Here is an 18,618-nt window from a genome sequence, read left to right as displayed (position 1 = left end):
TTGAAATCCTCACTATATCCGAACTCATCATCGTCAAATAAATAAGGAAGCGTAAATGTCCGCAACCGTGAAGTTCCTTCTCGTTATGAATCTGGGACGCATTGTCCGACCCTTCTGCTGCCTTACTGCATTGCCCAAAGTCAAAATTTGCATGAGGACGGAGACTATGAGATTCGGAAAGGCAGTAGACTGTCGCAATAGTTAAAACAACTATTATTTTCTCTTACAAAGAAGACTTAATGCCCTCTGAGAAGATATCTTTTTTGTCTCCATATATCGGCTGTGCAAGTTTCAAAAGCACAGATATTTGTAATGCAGTATGTTCTATAGTAGACGCAAAATATCTGCAAGCCCCAACTAGGTCATAGTATGAGATTCTTACTTCCCCTCCTTCCCTCCTCCCAAAGGCCAACGAAAATGGAAGTTGAGAGTCAATTTGTTCCACACATTTTATTGTCCTTATGAACGCTCTCCTTTCGGAACATCATCAATCATACGCATGTGTCTGTCTGTCTGTCCGTCGATCATTGATTCAAATGAGGACGTCAATATAATTTTCACTATTTCGTGTATTATCGTCATAATCGACGTAAATAACACGACACTGGAGTTAACAACCAGTTGGGTAAATTACAGTTGAAAGTTATCAAGAACACCAAATTGGCGGCAGGAAGATTTTCTCAGACGGCAATAACACTGAAGATGTTAAACCATTTTAGTTGGAAAAATCTGCAGAAAATAAGAACCTGCTTGACAGACTCAGATCTGTTTGAGAAAATATTGAACTGAATATTACAATAATTCCCTCTGATTAGCTGAAATTCTCCAGGACTCTGCTCTATAGAACAGATTTAACAGAATTAAACTCTGCGAATGTGATCAATTACGAACAACTTTCATGCCCTTGATAAAGGAGGTCATAATTCAACTACTTTCATCAATACATTTCACACAGAACATGTAAAAAGCTGAAGTTCCAAACTATGAAAAAGTATAGAGAAGAAGAGATCAAACTCAAAAAATAATCCTAACCTCGGTACTAGATGTAGGTGTTAGTTCATTGCGTGCATCGGCCGCTTAACCTTGTACACTTGCCTCAAGATGTCTCCCGAGCTCCGCTGACCGTTATAAACTCAAACACCCGAGATATGGAGGGAAGGCGAAAGAACATTAAGGTGTCTTGCTTCCTCCCTTCGTCTCTTAGTGAGACGTAGTTCAAGCTCGGGGAATTTTTACATCCAGTATACTCATTCAATATGGGAAACTTTAAGCTCATTCTTATAGTAATATTAACAATCACGAAACCAACAGCTTTTATTCACTCTATAAAATACGTTCTTTTTTGTGATTATTTCATTTACAGGGTTCATTAAATGTGGTTAGGAAGATTTTGCACGTCTTACGAAGACTTTTCTTTCATGGAAATCAGACAAGTGGTTTGAGAAACTAGACGTGGAGCGATTAAAACATATGGCCTCCTCACTTTTCGCTTGCTTCATGCACCGAACCGTCCAGCTCAAACTATGCGTTGTTCAGATGTGAGTTCTAGAAGAACCTACCCCTCACCCCTCCGAAGACCGAGTCCAATTTCCTAACTGCAAACAGATCACCTCGTCCTGCCACTCAGCTTACACTTCGTATCGGAGCTAGTTCTAGCGGTACCCTATATTAAAAAATAATATTATGGGACCTCAAGGATCGTAAAACATAGTGAGGTTGTATTTTCTCAGGGATACAGAGATATCAGTCCTGACTCTAGATTTGAACTGAAATATAATCGAAGCGCATATCTGAAACAGACTGCGCCCACCGACAGCTTACAGATGCTTCTAATTAAATTATCTGAAACCTCTGTAATTTATAATGACTGCAGTTCACTCAAATTTTCTTTACTCAAAATTATTTTCATCTGACTGAAAAAGGGCTAATTTTTTAATAAAATATCCAACGTAAAACTTATCGACTTTGTATTTAGGATGCAATCAGTTTTATCTCACGTAGCAAAATATAAGTAATAAATCCGTTTATACTGAATCAGTATTCAAGCACGCAAATTTTATTTAACTAGAGATAATTAGTAGAAAATGGGTCGGGCGTCGGAAAGAGTCACTTTAACGTAATGACCGACAGATGGCAGAGAAGTAGAATTTTCACCCTTCCTACATTATATGATAATATGTGAAGTGTCCAGCACCATCTTACAACAGAAAAGTGTAGTTAAACTCGTGTTTGTCTGCGAAAGAAAGAGAAGTTTGCTTGTAAAGCAAGTATCCATTTAAATCTCCTTATTTTTTAATTGCAGTAATAATGTGTTATGTATCTACTTAGTTGAAAAGTATAATTTCTTGTTATAATTGTAAGCACCGTTCTTTAAGAAACATATTTTTTATAATCAAAATGATCTCAGTATTAAGTGTGTACAGTGCCAGGTTAAAATGGTCGATGTATGTTTCTGATGGATAGGACCGCCTTAATTCTTTGGGATGGCTATCTTCTGGGTTGTAGCGCCGTGTGGCATCTTAGAAGTTTATCAACGTTTCAGAGGTCCTCGCTGCCTCCATCATCAGTACATTCCAGAAGACAGCCATCTACGGACTCAGTGTCGTACAAACCTCAAATCCTTATCATATCCAAAATGAAAATGGCAGACATGTGCAGAAGACCATGCTAAAGCGGACTAATAAAGTCTGCTGAAGGAAAACATTGTCATTTCGCCGATCGTTTGGGGGGTTCTGTGTGACGCTTCCTTGCCGACATAAAATAATTCAAGGAAACAAATGAATGTTTGAAGAAACGTGAAGATGGAGACAATATGGTCCTCTGAAACTTTGACATCTACCGACGGGTTTACACGAAGTCAAATCCCAAAAGAATATCATCATCACCGTTGAAACTATTTTGACCTGTTCCGTTAATAACATGCTGATTAAAACTTGTTTCACAAACCATTTGATGTTTAAAATGTATGATTATTCTAAATAATAAGTCACGAGACAAAGTTTTCATCGGATTCAGTACCGGCGAAAGGGTATGGAGTGGTTCAATAAAGACTGTGTTGGACCTCGAAGCCCGAATTTGATTGTGCTGAAAACAGCAGATTTCAATCCTTGTCACATTATAACAAATATGTTTATTCTTTTGTCACATATTCAGATTAACATTTTAAGTTGTTTATTCTGAGAGTTGTGACGCACATGTAATAAATTTTAGTGGCCTACTTCACCCAAATTTCCGATGCGATTCAGACACCCATTACGGTCATATCAGGTAATGTGCACTGTTTTGGAAAATTATTTAATTTAATACGCATTTTTCAAAGAGTATCATACTGACGCTACAAAGTGTAATATAATGGCATCTGCTTATGGGACTCATAAGCGTAAATTAAAACAGTTTTCCTTTTAAATTTCCCGATTTGCATTATCCTCTGACATGAAAAAGGCTTGTCTTGTCATTGTGTGAATATGGTACCTGTTCTACCTAATCATTTTATTATATAACTGATTCGGTAAATTATATTTGATATTTTGTATGAACGTAAGTCATAAGAATTCTTAACATTTTGAGACCCGTTTTACATTACGAAAGTTTTGAGCGATGTATAGAATCCAGAGCAAAAACAAGCAAGAGAGAGGGTATCTGTTATACTTGTTCCAAAAATATTCATACTTAGTTCTTCGTCAGTAATGTGCATAGTTTTTATTTCATGTTTTTAGCGGAGTCAGTACGAGTTTACTGCATGAGTTATACGTCTAAAAACTTTAAGATGTTTTAAATATTCAACAGAGGAATATTATGTGCGTCCTTGGATAAGAAAATCATGCAAAAATCCATTCCATGTTCTCTGTAATACATCAAAGAGCTAGGTAAAAAAGAAAAAAAAACGTTATTCGCGGAAATCCGAATACACAGATTGTTATATTGGTACTCCTGACGTTTCTCAGCTTGCTTCGTTGAACAGATGAAGTAAGGTCAGGTCACGAGAAAACGATCATAATAAATCCCGGTAAAATAGTTTTTATGACATAAATATTACTTTCAGCATCAGAATATGAAAAAAAAGGAATTAAAAATGGAGCTGCAAACGTCGCAGAGATTAAGACAATGTCACACTATCTCGTGTTCATAAGAACAGGCAAAATTGCGCAAGATGTGACGTGATTTGTTGACTGATAAATTATAACAAATAACACAAGAGTTAAGATAACAGAACGGTTACAAATACAACGGAAGAAAAGAATGGTGGGTAAATTAAACTGTAAATAATACTAAAACGACAAAGACAAAAAAAGAAAAAGAACATACACAAAACGAAGGAAAGAAATACGCAAATCCACAAAGACCAATTAACTGTAGTTTGAATTCTCTTGAGACTCCATGTTATAGTCGATCTTTAACTGCGGTTTCACTCTATGCTTAACTCCGACTGCATTTCTCCACGTTGCGTACAGTACGCTTCCCCGGACAGTTAGTCTTCACAGCAGGATTTATAAAACTTCCCTTATTCCCAACGCTACAGCATCCTCATGTCACTGACCTAAATCAAGGCAACAAACGACTTCGTGTGAACATTTGGCGTCGCAGATCTAATCCACGTCATTTAAAAAAAAACTAGTGTTCTGTTCGCCCCGTTCATAATAACATGAAGAGAAGAAGATTGCTGTCTTCTGGGTTGTTGCGCCGTGTAGTCTGGTAGAAGCTTATCGACGTTTCAGAGGTCCTTGCTGCCTCCATTTTCTGGGCGATGACGTCTAAAACGTTGGTAAACATCGACCAGACTACACAGCGCAACAACCCAGAAGACAGAAATCTTCATCGCCCTGATGACGGAGGCAGTATGACCTCTGAAACGTTGGTAAACATCTACCATACTACACAGCGCAATAACCCAGAAGACAGAAACCTTCATACTCATCTCCCTGATGATGGAGGCAGTATGATCTCTGAAACGTTGGTTAACATCGACCAGACTACACAGCGCAACAACAATCCAGAAGACAGAAATCTTCATCGCCCTGATGATGGAGGCAGTATGACCTCTGAAACGTTGGTAAACATCGACCAGACTACACAGCGCAACAACCCAGAAGACAGAAATCTTCATACTCACCGCTGTAAAATACTCAAATTCTACCAGACTACTTGCTACTCGTCACTTGTCATTCCAAGACAGATTTACGGCTGAGGTTCGGGCCGACATTGTGCATTACTATGTTAACGGAAACAGCTTCGTGGAACATGGCGGAAATACTGCTCTCACTTCCACATACACGAAAACATACACTTTTCTTCTTCGCACTAGAAACGAAACAAAATGGCTTAGGAATCTGTCACTCGGGGTGTAAGACTACTCTATATCATCAGATTTCTGATGAAAAAGAAAGCAAAACCAGGTGACATTCGCCGCAGGTAAGTTCGCAATATAAGCAAGAGACCCTATAACGTTCAAGTGAGTATGACTGGCGCAACAAATTTTCCGAATTGGGAAAAAAGAAGAATTAAAATCCGTGATATTGCATCCACATTGTACGCAAGTGTTAAGAGTTTACAGACACTTGCTTGAGAAAAATTATTAACAAGAAAGTGCACAGTGATTCTAGAAATGCTGACGTTTGACCAGAAGGTACGTTTTTCAGTGTCTGCCATCTGAACCGGGTTGAACTGGAGGGAAACACATTTCTGAAGCGAACGGTGATTTTTGTCGGAACTTCGGTACATTATTTCACTTCAGATTCAGTGGGTCAAATTTGGATTGACGCCACAAATTATTCCACCAAATAAAAAATTAAAACACAGCCTTCAGTTGGCAAGATCATGACAAATGTCGTTTGGAATCTAGAAGGGTTAATTCATGTCGATTTTCTGCTATATTGTGCAACAATTAATGTTCAGTATTGCAGCAACGTGACCCTCAATAATCTACACACGGAACTTCGCAAGAAAGGGCCCAGTGAACTCTAAGTTGTAATCATCATCTCGCTGAATAACAACGCTCGTACAAATACGCGAATTTACAAATACAGCCTTGGGCTGGGAGCTCTTGAAACACCCTCCTTACAATTAGGACTTAGCCCCAAGTGGTTATCGCTTGTCTGGACCAATTAAGAAGCATCTGGGAGGACAGATTTTCTAGACAGATGGTAATGCATTTAGCCTACTTCTATCTTTTTTGCTGGCAGGAAGGCCTTGCTGCGGTGTTGGCAAAAAGTGTCAATGTAGAGGGGACAACATATTGGAAAGGAGTGACAGTTTAATGATTGTGACATGTATGTGATTTGTGTAATTAAAACAAAGCCCACGTCAACCTTGAACCACCCTTGTAGATCGGACAACTATTAACAATGAATATGTAAATTGTTTCAGAGCACAAAATGTTGCTATCAACATGCCCCAAGTTTTTGTTTTTTGACCTTGAACTGTAGTATTTTTTCAGTATTTCTTACTGCTTACGTTCTAGTTCATTCATTATTTGGGATTCTTTGTAAAGGATCGAATGGTATTGAAAATATCAACTGGCTTTCCTAAGCCTAGCAGTTTGACTTTTGCCTCATCAACGAAGAATATTATAGAACACTCTATAGCGTATCTAGATACTGCGAATGAATTTTCCATCCCCCAAAAACAGAAGCTCGGCAAATACAAGAAGTAACTCGCTCAACAAGTGTATTTTGCAGAACCAAACTAAACTTTCTCCTGCTTAAGGCATGTGAAGTAATAAAGTCAATCAATTAGCCAATTCATTTATACGTTTTATGATTGACACCATATTTAACACACGGTGTTTCTTGATTAATACTGCAGAGATGTTACAGTGGGACAACCGACATTTTGTGAATAATTTTACAAACACTGCTCCTTTGCAGGTAATATTGGAAATCCCAATAACAGTAACATAAACTATTTCTGAAATAGAGGAGTATTTATACACCCAAAAACGACAGCACTGTAAACATCTAGAAAAATTATTGTTCCTTCTGACGCAGAAAATTTGAAGAATTCGTCACACACCTCGTTACGTTTTCTTCCAGGGCTTAAGAACTCAAGATGTAAATAAAAAATAATATTTATATTCTAGTTGCTCTATATAGTACTAATTCATTCTGATTACATGCCCTTCACTCTGTGTCGACAGCTGGGCAGATACCCTATGCATTGCAATATATTGCTCTTATTTTTGATGTATTGAAAATTTCAGCGCACATAACAGCCACACCTGCTTTAGGAATTCATCATCACTAAATATTTTGCCATGCAATACTTTTAACAACCTCGAAGAATGAAACAATTGTAATCGAAGAATTTCCATCGATTTATATGACAGACGGGATTTTAAATTGGATGTTCTCAAAGCACGTCATATAACATATTATAATTCTCTCACTTTTCAGCGAAATATTTTCGTGTTCAATTTCGTAATGTCGATTAACAGACGATGTTTCATGAACCACGGTAACAGAACAGAGAGCGTGTAAAGCTATTCCTTTCCACATCTGTCAATTGCAGTCTACTTCCCCTTCCAACGACCGCCATAGAAATTATGTGCCACTGAATTTTACATATTTCCGATGCATTTACTGTATATTCAGGGCTACCCATAATAGTACTGGAAAATCGTGTATATATATAAATGTATTTATGGGGTACGTTTTCTGATTTGGTCACATGATCTTCAACCCGTCACTTATTTAATGGCCGTCATGGTCAAAAGTTTCTGCCATGGTCTCTCGTAAAAACTTACCGATTTTGTTCGACACGGACAACTCCGAGAAGAAACCAGTTTTTTAAAACTTGTTAAAAACAAAATTTTGAATAGTTTAATTCTTAGACTTATTTTTACAGTCACCCGTTTTCGAAAATGAAATTCATACCCTGAAGAGATTTGTAGATGGGAGAAATGCCGAAGTTAATTATTTACATTTACACAACGAAATTAATTCTGGATGGAGTGACATTTGTTGAAGGCTGTGACAAAGTTGTTCTGCAAATAATTCTTGTTTTAATGTACTTAAATCTTTGACGCAATGACTGTGTACATGTAGGAAAATAATAATTACCTTTGTGTGTTAATGTCTTATCTCCTAATCAAAGACGTAAAGATTATCATGATAAATCCTTGTGTCTACATATTTTAACCTTACAAGACACCACATGTGATAAATAACGCGGTTCAATAAAGTAGCCTTTTTAGGATTTGAGATTTTCACGGCGGTGAGTTTGAAGGTTGCTGTCTTCTGGGTTGGTGCGCCGTGTAGTCTGGTAGATGTCCACCAACGTTCCAGAGTTCCATTCTGCCTCCATCATCAGGGCGATTATTTAGGCAGCACGGACCTTTGAAACGTTGGTGTTATCTACCAGACTACACGGCGCATCAACGCAGAAGACAGCAATCTTCAAAATAGCCTTTCAAGTGATACCTGAAGATAATCATAACTGGCTAAAAGATTAAGTGAGAAAATAAAAACCACTAAGAGACAATAAAACCATGTTGACGAAAGTTGCCATTATGATGTTAGTATAGTATATTACACAGTTGGATGACCTCAATTACGATTTTATACGTTTGTGCAATTCCGCATACGCAGATATACACATCATTTTAAAACACAAATATCAACACGTAATTTAATTTCGCTTTGGTCTGAAACGAAAGTTTGCGTGTCAGCAATTTTTTCGGCGTTCCGCTCGTGACAATCAGGTTAACCGTTCGCCATCGCTGCCCTGCTGAGAAAACGTCACCACTTCGACTCCCAGTTGATACTAATTGTTATCCCTTCACATTATGTAATGAGCTACATTCCTCCTCCGTTGTGAAAACACCTGATGTTTAACGTAAACGTACTTGTTCTGTACTTTCTTTGCTAACAGAAATTATGTTGCACATTTGACATATTAAAATTAAATATAAGTTGAGTGTTGCATGAAAAAGAAACCATTGTTGCTTATTATAACTCTTCATGAAAGTGGAATCGGTTAACCCTAATATAACGCTGGAGACAGGAACCTCTAAAGTTCGCTGGAAATCGGCCGTGGAGATTCAAAGAATAATTAAAGTATCTTTAATATTTTGTAGAAATATTTATTTGTGGACTGTAACATATTATGAAATATCATCGGAACAGTGTAAGCGAAGCTAAAACCGCGGGCTACACGCAGGTTTGAGAAGAGGAAGAAGAAGGGGAGAAAAACTTGGGAAAAATAAATCGGGAGATGGCAGTTGATCTAAATATTTACATTCTTACACTAGCTGATGCAAACAAACCAAGTTGGCTACACAAACACATCAGAAAAACCTCAACATTTTTCACTCTTTTTAAACAGACTGCGTATAACCGAAGTTTTGGTGTCAGGCAAAAAATTGTCCGCATTAATTTTCAATCGAATCCAAGACGGGAAACCCGTGTTGCATGAGGATTTACTGTAATAAAAACTGATCTTATACAAGAAGCTCCACTCCACAACTGTCAAACAAGGTCGTCTTATTAGGCATCTACAACGTGTAAAAAGGCAATAACAGAAATGTAAGCCAGATGTATATAATCTCACATGAATGTTTCCTGTTAGAGGTCGCGCGAGTAGTCGTGGCACCTAAATGCGCGATGTGTAAGCCGAGAGAGGGGAGTTCGGTGGTAGTGGGGGTCGCACAGCCTCAGCTGCGTAGACGCACCGAACTAAACACAGCTAGAGCTACAAACCAACTGAAGCTGACACCCCTCTAGCGCGTGCTCGGACGGGTCCATCTCATACGACCAAAATCAGTCCTTTGCAAATGTGCCAGCATTTTTCGCGGTACCTATACAAAAACAATGTTTAAATCTGTCATTATCGCATGTCCTTACAGGCACAACTGCAGAGAAAATTATATCTAATAAATACTAAGTAATCTTAAATAAAGATCCATAAGCGGATAATGTAAGTGGCGCATTAGCCCTACCTTCTGATATAAAGAACGCCGCAGATCACGGCACTCCACTTCATCCACCGTGCTGCAGGAAATAACGACGGATATTCAGAATTGGTGAGTAGCGTAAATATATTATTTACTTTCTCCTTTCATTCTTGTTCTCACTAACACACCCTCTATATTTCAAGTACGAAGAAGAATGTGGTTGCATCGGCGTGTCGCATCTTCGATTGTCCTTTTGTGGTGTGTCGCCGCCTCCACTGAGTTACAGTGTTCTCCACAAGCACTTGCCTTCAGATTCTCCATAAACAGCCAAAGAAACAAAACAGGCCAATGGAATGCTCAGGTGAGGATACCGCATTCAAAGAATCTTTTTAAAGCTGCAAAGAACTTGGTATTAAAGTAGAACTGTTTATCCATTGTGTGTGCAGAAACGCAGTTGCAGTTGGCATCTATCATTCCGTACAGCACAAATCACACAAGATTACTTGTACAAGGAATCTGAAAGCTAAGTAATTTGTGTTCAAAGTAACCTATGCCTAACACTGTGACATGCGACAGATGTTATTAAGGATTCAGATTTCGTAACTGAAGAAAGCAGTTAAGCCATATCCCACATTTTTTAATCACCCAAAGTTTAATGCGTTTGTTCTAGTTGTCCAGGATGTTACCGATGCCATTATAATATTTCAATTTCCTTTAGAATCCAATCAATTTTTGTATTGTTTCCTTCTGTCGAGTCCTCATTTTAGGTGACCCACAATCAATATCAATTTTCCGGCTGTACTAAACAAGCTAGTCAATCTGACCCTTAACCCCAACACCCAACAGTGGATGACCTCTCGGAACGTACATCATCAAAGTATTCCTTCATTCTACTTTCAAATTTTTCAAGCATTCCTAAACTAGCCTATGTCTTAACAGAGATATAGTGTCATTTTTCCATACATTTTACTAATTCTTACTCTCTCTTTCTATTCTTAAATGAGTATCACAGATCGCTTGAACTTTGGTGTACAGATATGTCGTGTTAAAATTGTCACAGTAATATAACTACGTTTTAATGAGTGATTCATATTAATTATATCCATCATATTTTTTATTACTATAAGCATAACCCCTGGATTCGGATTCGACCGTAGATAACTCCTATTGGGATCCTGATTCTACATAATTTTTGTTGACTAGCATCACTACCTAACTCTCGTCCACAGGTAAAGTTGGAGCATGAAGCTGGCAACAAAGAAGTTCGACCTTGGGAGGTAGAAGTAGACCACAGCACAGCAAAGTGTGGGAACGTGGAGTCAGTTGTCATAATCGTCACAATTAGAGGTACAGATACGTCTCTCATAAAATACAGGATAAGTCGAAAGTAGCTGCACAGCTTTGGAGGACTGTAACCGTGTTACCTGCAGCCAAAATGTGCTGATATCAGCAGATATCTGTAGAGCGTAACTTCGAGTTTCGTTTGTTTGTTGTAGTTCTTCGAACCAGAACACACATTGTGGTCTTTCCTCGCCACTATGAGTCTCCATTTTGTTTTCCACAATTCACAATTTACAAGCGCTCGCAGCGGCAATGTGAAGAAGTACAACAAACAAACGAAACTTGCGGTTATGCTCTGCGGATATCTGCCGATATCAGCACATTTTGGCTGCAGGTAACACGGTTACAGTTCTCCAAAGGCGTGCAGCTACTTTCGACTTTCCCTGTATGTCCTTATTCTAACTACAAATATGTCTTTCAACATGTCTCCTTGTTGCAACCACTATTAATATTCTTTTTCTAACATTCTTGGGACTTTCTTATAAATATTCCCCTTTCTCAAAAATTGTCATTGGTAAATATTCCGGCCTCTTTTTTTAATAAATTTAAAATTTCAATAACCGATGAGTGTTTGGTTTCCCCTTCAGCGTTTCCCTGCCCCATCTAGAATTACGTTTTTGGAAAGCTCATTTATTCTAATTATTATATGCTGACAACGACATTTTGTTTTCTATCACCCACAAAATTACTTCATTTTCATCTGTTTGTTCTCTACTTAATTTCATGTTACATTACACTTTATCAGTTCTGAATTTCTCTCAGAAGGCTGAGTGTTTTAATGTAAAAGACTGAAGTGTTAAATTGTTATGAAATGTTTTAGAGGAACACGGCATCATTTCGTAGGAGAAAATTCCATCATTTTGGTTACCACTGTGATCTCCAACATCTTAGGTTCATCATCGCCCAAGATTACTGCAATATTCTACAATATTTATATTATACTTGTTTCTTTTAACTGTAGGAACGCCTCACATGGACATATCTTCTAGAAATACGTTAGCACCGGGCTATGAGCTTATACCCGGCTTGGGAGGATACAAATTTCATAATGAAGTCAAGACATGGGCCGAGGCACGTGAAATCTGCGTTCAGGAAGACGCACATCTTGTCATTATCAACTCTCAGAGGGAAGCCAACGCGTTGTTACATTTCTGGGTGCCGCACCCCAAAATATTTAACGACTGGAGGAATGATTGGGCACACATAGGTTTTCATGATCAATACGTTGAAGGAGAGTACGTCACAATTTTCAGTAAGTTTCTTCTTTATGCCCTTTTTCGATACAAAGCGTGTAGTAAAGTCGTAATAGGGACTTTCACTTTCCATTCCACAAAAAGTCTCGATTAATTTTAAACTGAGAGTTTCATTAAACATTGCGAAAAAAAATTCATTTTATTAATGTGGCATAATATAATTTCTGCACGGAAAATAAAATTTCATTTTGTACCATTCCTCCTAACCATTTAAACCCACAGAAAGCTTTGTGTAACAAAAATATAATCCTCATTACGACCACCTAACAGCTAAGTAATTTTTACACACAGCGGAAATTTAACGGAGTACATAGTTAAAATAATTTATAATATAGGTCCATACAAACTGCAGTCTTCTTTTTCTCACAGGTAACTGATTTTATCCACACTAAATTAGATGGTGGCTGTCTTCTGGGGTGTTCACCGTGTAGTCTAGTAGAAGTTTACCGACGTTTCAGAGGTCCTTGCTACCTCCATCATCAGGTCGATGAGAGGTAAACTACCATACTACACGGCGCTACAACCCAGAAGACAGTCATCTTCAGACTCACCGCCGTGAAAACCTCAAATTCTACACAATAAATTAAATTGAAGTTGCGTGAAGGGTCGTAATACAAAACTGAGTGTGCTTCAGAATTAGAGAACGTGATTGCAGACCGGACAAGAAGGAAGACAGCGTATTAACCTAATGTAGAAAACTCGCAGGTTAGCAACGTTAGCGACGCTGTGCTGGTGACAAAATCACATGGTCCTGGGGTGGGGGTGGGGGTGGGAAGTCCTTCCGTGGCCTCCAATCATGCATTTTGTTGACGGCTACCAAATTTTCTTGTGTTACAGACGATCCGCTAAACTCTACAGGATATGCGGTGTGGACAACCAATCAGCCCGACGGCAGAGTAACAGAAAACTGTGGAGTTGCTAACCGGGGGTCGAGCACCCTCGCCGACGTTGGGTGTGGAGTTCAGCTGCCGTTCTTCTGCGAACAAGAGCTCTGACGGACTAACTAACAAAGTATTTGCCTGTCTTTATTATGTTTAATGTTTTCAAGGTGGTGAGAGTTCACGTTGCCTGCTTTATGTTTTGACACCGTGCGGACTTGTAGGATGTCTTTAAGGAAAATACTGGCTGATATTAGGTTCCGGAGTATCAGTATGTTCGCCCGAAACGTCGGCTATCTTCTCTGATATAGTTCTACGTAGTTTGGGTAGATTATGTCCGACGATTCAGAGAATCTTACTGCCTTCATCATGAGGGCGAATAATACATGGTGCTGTATACCAAAAGACCGCCATATTCATAGTTATTCATCGCCGTGAGAACCTCAGAAATTATATATGAAGTAGGTGTTTATAGAATTACACTCAGAGTATGATTTCCTAGATGACACTAACGTATGAGTACAAATATTCTATAGGCCTCTTACCATCTATCAGAGACAAAGGACTTAGAGTTACTAAGGAATATCAACTGTAGGCTTTCGGTGTAGACTGTGGGAACATAATACGTAATGTAGGATTTGAGGTTTTCACGGCGCTGAGTCTGAAGATGGCTGCCTTCACGGCGCAACAACCCAGAAGACAGAAGTCTGCACAACACATAATGTAAAACGTATTAAATTACCTTAAGTATTTATAAGGTGAATTTTATAATAATCTGAATGACAGGAAATAGATATCTATATATGCCCAACATTGTACTTTTCTTTTATTTTGCTAAAAAATATGCAAAATAAAAAAATAATTGAATGGAGCAGAGTTGTTATTGAGAAGCAACTAGTCAAGAAATGTTATGCCAGGTCATTTCCCTGTTCGGAAAAAAATGCCACTGAACCCTATACTGTGCCATACGATTCCAGTCTACAAATTCACACATTGACTTAAAAATATGCAATTTTGTTATTATTCTCTCACTTAGACATAGGTCTTCCAAGAAATCTATTCTTATCACAGTTTTCTTCTATAATTGTATATCGCAATGATATTATTTTCGCCTGGTAATCTTCAAACCCGGCCGAGTTCGATGGATTTTTTAAGAGTGATAAAACTCCGTAGCACAACTTCCTTCGTAGATTTACGGCATGTAAAAGAACGTTACGAGCATGAACGAGGTGTTTCGTAAGCAAAATTCAGCGGTTATTTCTCACCCAAGTCTCTCTTGATTCACTACTAGGTGGCTCTAGCAGACAAAAAACCAGGATTGAGTAGAAACTGTGCAGAGGCAGTGGGTTTGTCACTCACTACTCACAACTACGCTTCAAAGACTAAGAAACCTCCGAAAGGAGGCGGCGAAGACCAACACTGGGTTGTAGAGCCAAGGGAGGAGAAGAATCTTTATAATACGTGTGGAAATGTACGTGTATCTTCTTACGTTCTTAATTAATTCTAAAACTGCGATATTTAATTTCTTCCCAATAGACACTTTGGGCAAACCGTAAGAGTATTAACAGCGTCTATCGGATAATATTACAACGGAACTAAATGGGATGTTAGGATTTGCACTGGATTTATTTGGTTAAGGACAAGGATCAGTGGCCGATCATTATGAACAAGGTAATGAACAATTAGGTTCAACAAAAAGGCAGACAGCCCTTCATGAATTCTATTCTGTGAGCTATCACTACACATTAACGCCCTCACACATAACGCGACGAAACCTACAGCAATATTGAATTCTGCAGCCGTAACCCACTTTTGCAACCATTAAACCGCGTTAAATCAGTATTACGGTAATTTGAGGCTACAGACAAAAATGTTGCTCTTTCCGAAATTGCGTTAACAATTGGTGTACTGCCGATTCATTCTAAACTTTCTTGTCAGGATATGCATTGTTTAATGCTTCACGAACAGGATAAAAGCGATTTCGATTCAAAGTAATTTTCTGCTCGTGATTAGACAATCACCGCATTTGCAACTGGCGTGAGCAGCAGCGGTGTCCTTGACCCAAGAGTCACGGACGTCATCGGCGTGGGTAGAACTGCTTCTGATTCCATTTTTGTGCAGCGGTACGTGAGTGTTGCTACATTGCATTTTAAATGTTACACTGTTTCATACATTATCACCTTTCGCTTCGCATCGCTGCTTTGTCCTCGAAGTTTAACGTATTTTCTGCATATAACGGAGAAGGTGATGGGCTTTACGTTATTGTTTCCTGCGCTAGTACACTATAAGATTTTACCTTCGAGAGTTATTGTCGCCACACGTTACTCGCACCGCAACTGTTCTACTAGCTTCCTAAACACCTGTCACCTGCCGGTTAATTCACGAAACAGCGACGATCTGACGTGCTCTCTAGCTTCCTTCTTAAGAGTCAACTTCTCTGTAGATTCAACTACGTTTTGACTTTGTTCACGATGTGTCTGAGCGTATCAATCTTAACATCGCACTGTTTCCGCCAGTCGTTTTATTTCTGCTTTAGATTTCACGGTCCGGAAGGAAGAGGGGTTTTATTCTGAACCCTGCTTTGAAACTTCGACTCTCTGATCGATAATCTTGAAAATATTTTACCTTCTGTTCTATACTACGAGAATTTAGGTAAACATAAGCACTGTAGATCATTGCTTCACTTGTATCTGTGATCTAGTGGAATTTTATGGAGAGCGCTCAAGCTGTTGGTGTGTTCAGATGAACCGTCATGGCTACAGTGGAATATGTGCTGTATTTTTCCTAGCTAATGTCGCGTACGAATTTTTGACTACAAATTCGTGGTTGATTGAAGTTCAGTCCCTCAAGCTACATATCAGTTCCACGGCATTTTAAAATTAATATCAGCGTGCCCCGTAACAAGTAAGAGGAGCAGTTTTTATAGGGGATTTTTGTAGATAATTTTGAGTCACTACTATCAAGATCAATTATATGTAGCAAAATATTTATGATTTAAAAAGGAATAATAATATCTGGAGTGTACAATATGAGATTTAAAAAATAAAAGACGTAAAATTTGTCTTCTATCGTTGGGTTTAAGTTACAACTTGAAAGCTACAAACTCGTTTCTTGAGGTAAAATGATGTCTACAGCTATTTTGTAAGCGATGATCATATTACCCACACCTAAGGCAATATGAGCATAACGGAAGTGTAGTTTGTTTTCATCACAGAAAAACAAATTTAAGTCGTGTACCACATTATTACAGGGAGTAACGAAAGGACGTAGGTAAGTGTCCGTCTTAACATGAACTAAAAGTTTACGCGAGGCCTTGACTGTGATCATATTTGCAAACATCGGGTCTTGAACTTGTGTGGTGAGAACTGTTCAATTCAACTCGTAATTTTAATCACATACAAATCTGATTTAATGATCTGTGTATACACTGAAAACAAACTTTGCAGTTGAGACTTAAAAGTATCTTAATCAGTATTATAAGTAGATAGTCAAATCGTAAAAGGAACTAATATACAAGAAACTATGGGATGGAAATATGCGAAAGAATAATTAATAGATAAAATTATAAATTGAGAGAATAGTAAGAAAATATTGTAACAGGCCCTTTTTTATCTTAGAGGTGCCAGGTACACGTGAAGAATTACAATCTGCCGATGGGCAAAAATAAGTAAGGTTTCGACTTACAAGCTCCGGTAAAGCAAGGATGGATTTCAGGGAATATTTAAAAGGATCCTCAACAAAGGGCACGTGCAGAACCTTGCGAAGGCATTTTTGCTTGTTTTCTGAGACAGACTACTCTTTCACTTTGATTTCACTTCACAGTCGAAGTGAGCTTCCGGCTATGCAGTTGCTGATCGATGTCTCGACATTTAATTCCACTGGTCAGTAGATGAAATTGTTTCGGAGAAACATACTTCTTCTTCTTAAGGGTCGTAGTTACAACTCAATCGGCAACCAGCCGGGAAGCTAATGGGAGATTCTTCACGAGCCTGAGATATTGACCCTTATTAGAATAAGCCATCTCTAACAGAAAATGGCGATTTGACTATAACAGGGGGTGTGCTAAAGCTGAAAGTTGACACTGGAATCTTCACTCTGGCTGATGGTCTATAGAACTGTCCTGGGGGAGGGGGGGGAGAATCACTTTAGCCGAAGGCCTCCGTGACTGGGTAAACTGAACCATGACCCTTTTGAATTATAGACAGATATTTGCTGTAACTAAGGAAAATCACGGAAAACTTCAGTCAGGGTAGCCACTCGTAACTCCAACTTAGTCATGTTTAAGAACAGCCTCGTCATAAATACACATTGCGTCACAACACCCCACTACTGACACCTATTCTGAGCCGCATAAATCCATTTCAGATTCATACATCCTATATCTTTAAGATCCATTTTAATCTTAGTAACCATCCACGCTTATAACTCCCAAGTCGTTTCTTCCCTTCCAATCAAATTCCTGTATGGATTTCTTATCTCTCCCATGCGTGCTACATGCCCCGCCTTTGTCTTCTTCCCTCATCCAACCACCCTAAAATTATTTCTTGAATAGTAAATTTCATGGCAACTGCAGCATGAATTATGGTCTACGTAATCTCTGCGAAGAAGACCTATTATTTTTCTAATCACAAGACTGTATTGATCCTGTAACTTATCCAACTACGACAGGTGACTTCATCCTGGCGAGTTATCGGGAAGGCTCTGAGTTTCTGCCGGCACTTAAATGCATAAATATGTGCTCGTGATCTGTAATAGCATGTGTGCACAGAAGCCGGGAGTGGACCAACCCATCCATCAGACGAGCGACAGCATTGAACTTGTAAGGAAATTCTCGCTTTACTGAAAGTGATAGCGTTACTAAGGATGCTGAAATAGAAAGGAATTGAAATAAAAATGGGTGGTGGTCCCTTTCAACAAGACACTTGCGTGACAAGATTGATGGGGAACAATGGGCCTGTGTATCAGTAGATGGTTTTCGTGTGCTACTTCGATGGAGGTAAGTCTTTCTTGATAAAGCGAGATTCATTCGGTTACTCAAGGGTTTTCCCCTTGTTTATGATACCCCAAGGTTCATATAAATCCCCCACTCTTTCCTACACTGACCCAGCTGAAAATATACCACTTTTACGCATCATTTCGTAACTATCATTTTAATTACTTCCAAGTGGTCTCATCTCTTCTGGTGTTTCCACTTTAAGGTTCCATGCATTTCTCGTGTCTCTCATGCGTGTTACATGCCCCGCTCATCTTAATCTCATTG

General features: G+C 38.7%; 2 protein-coding genes across 5 annotated transcripts in view; one reads left to right on the top strand and one right to left on the bottom strand.

Annotated features, from left to right (window-relative positions):
• The window catches only part of LOC110827656 (cell adhesion molecule 1), a 474,923-nt gene that overhangs the window by 219,143 nt on the left and 237,162 nt on the right, over positions 1-18,618 (bottom strand). The window lies entirely within an intron of this gene.
• LOC110827657 (hemolymph lipopolysaccharide-binding protein) lies at positions 9,935-14,229 on the top strand. Its single transcript, XM_022059499.2, has 5 exons — positions 9,935-10,015; positions 10,090-10,247; positions 11,116-11,233; positions 12,189-12,479; positions 13,318-14,229. The coding sequence occupies exons 2-5, from the start codon at positions 10,101-10,103 to the stop codon at positions 13,473-13,475; spliced, it is 714 nt and encodes a 237-aa protein (XP_021915191.1). The 5' UTR covers positions 9,935-10,015; positions 10,090-10,100; the 3' UTR covers positions 13,476-14,229.

This window comes from Zootermopsis nevadensis, unplaced genomic scaffold (genome assembly GCF_977971745.1).
Source record: "Zootermopsis nevadensis isolate Lab colony 2312 unplaced genomic scaffold, Znev_1.0 Znev_ptg000012l, whole genome shotgun sequence".
NCBI lineage: Eukaryota > Metazoa > Arthropoda > Insecta > Blattodea > Termopsidae > Zootermopsis > Zootermopsis nevadensis.
Note: the sequence above shows the minus strand (reverse complement) of the source record. Positions and strands in the feature narration are given on the sequence as shown.

Coding starts and splice junctions, on each gene's coding strand:
- LOC110827657 (XM_022059499.2), top strand. CDS start 10,101: ATGTGGTTGCATCGGCGTGTCGCATCTTCGATTGTCCTTTTGTGGTGT. Junction 10,248..11,115: donor CAGGCCAATGGAATGCTCAG/GTGAGGATACCG, acceptor TCTCGTCCACAG/GTAAAGTTGGAGCATGAAGC. Junction 11,234..12,188: donor CATAATCGTCACAATTAGAG/GTACAGATACGT, acceptor TTTTAACTGTAG/GAACGCCTCACATGGACATA.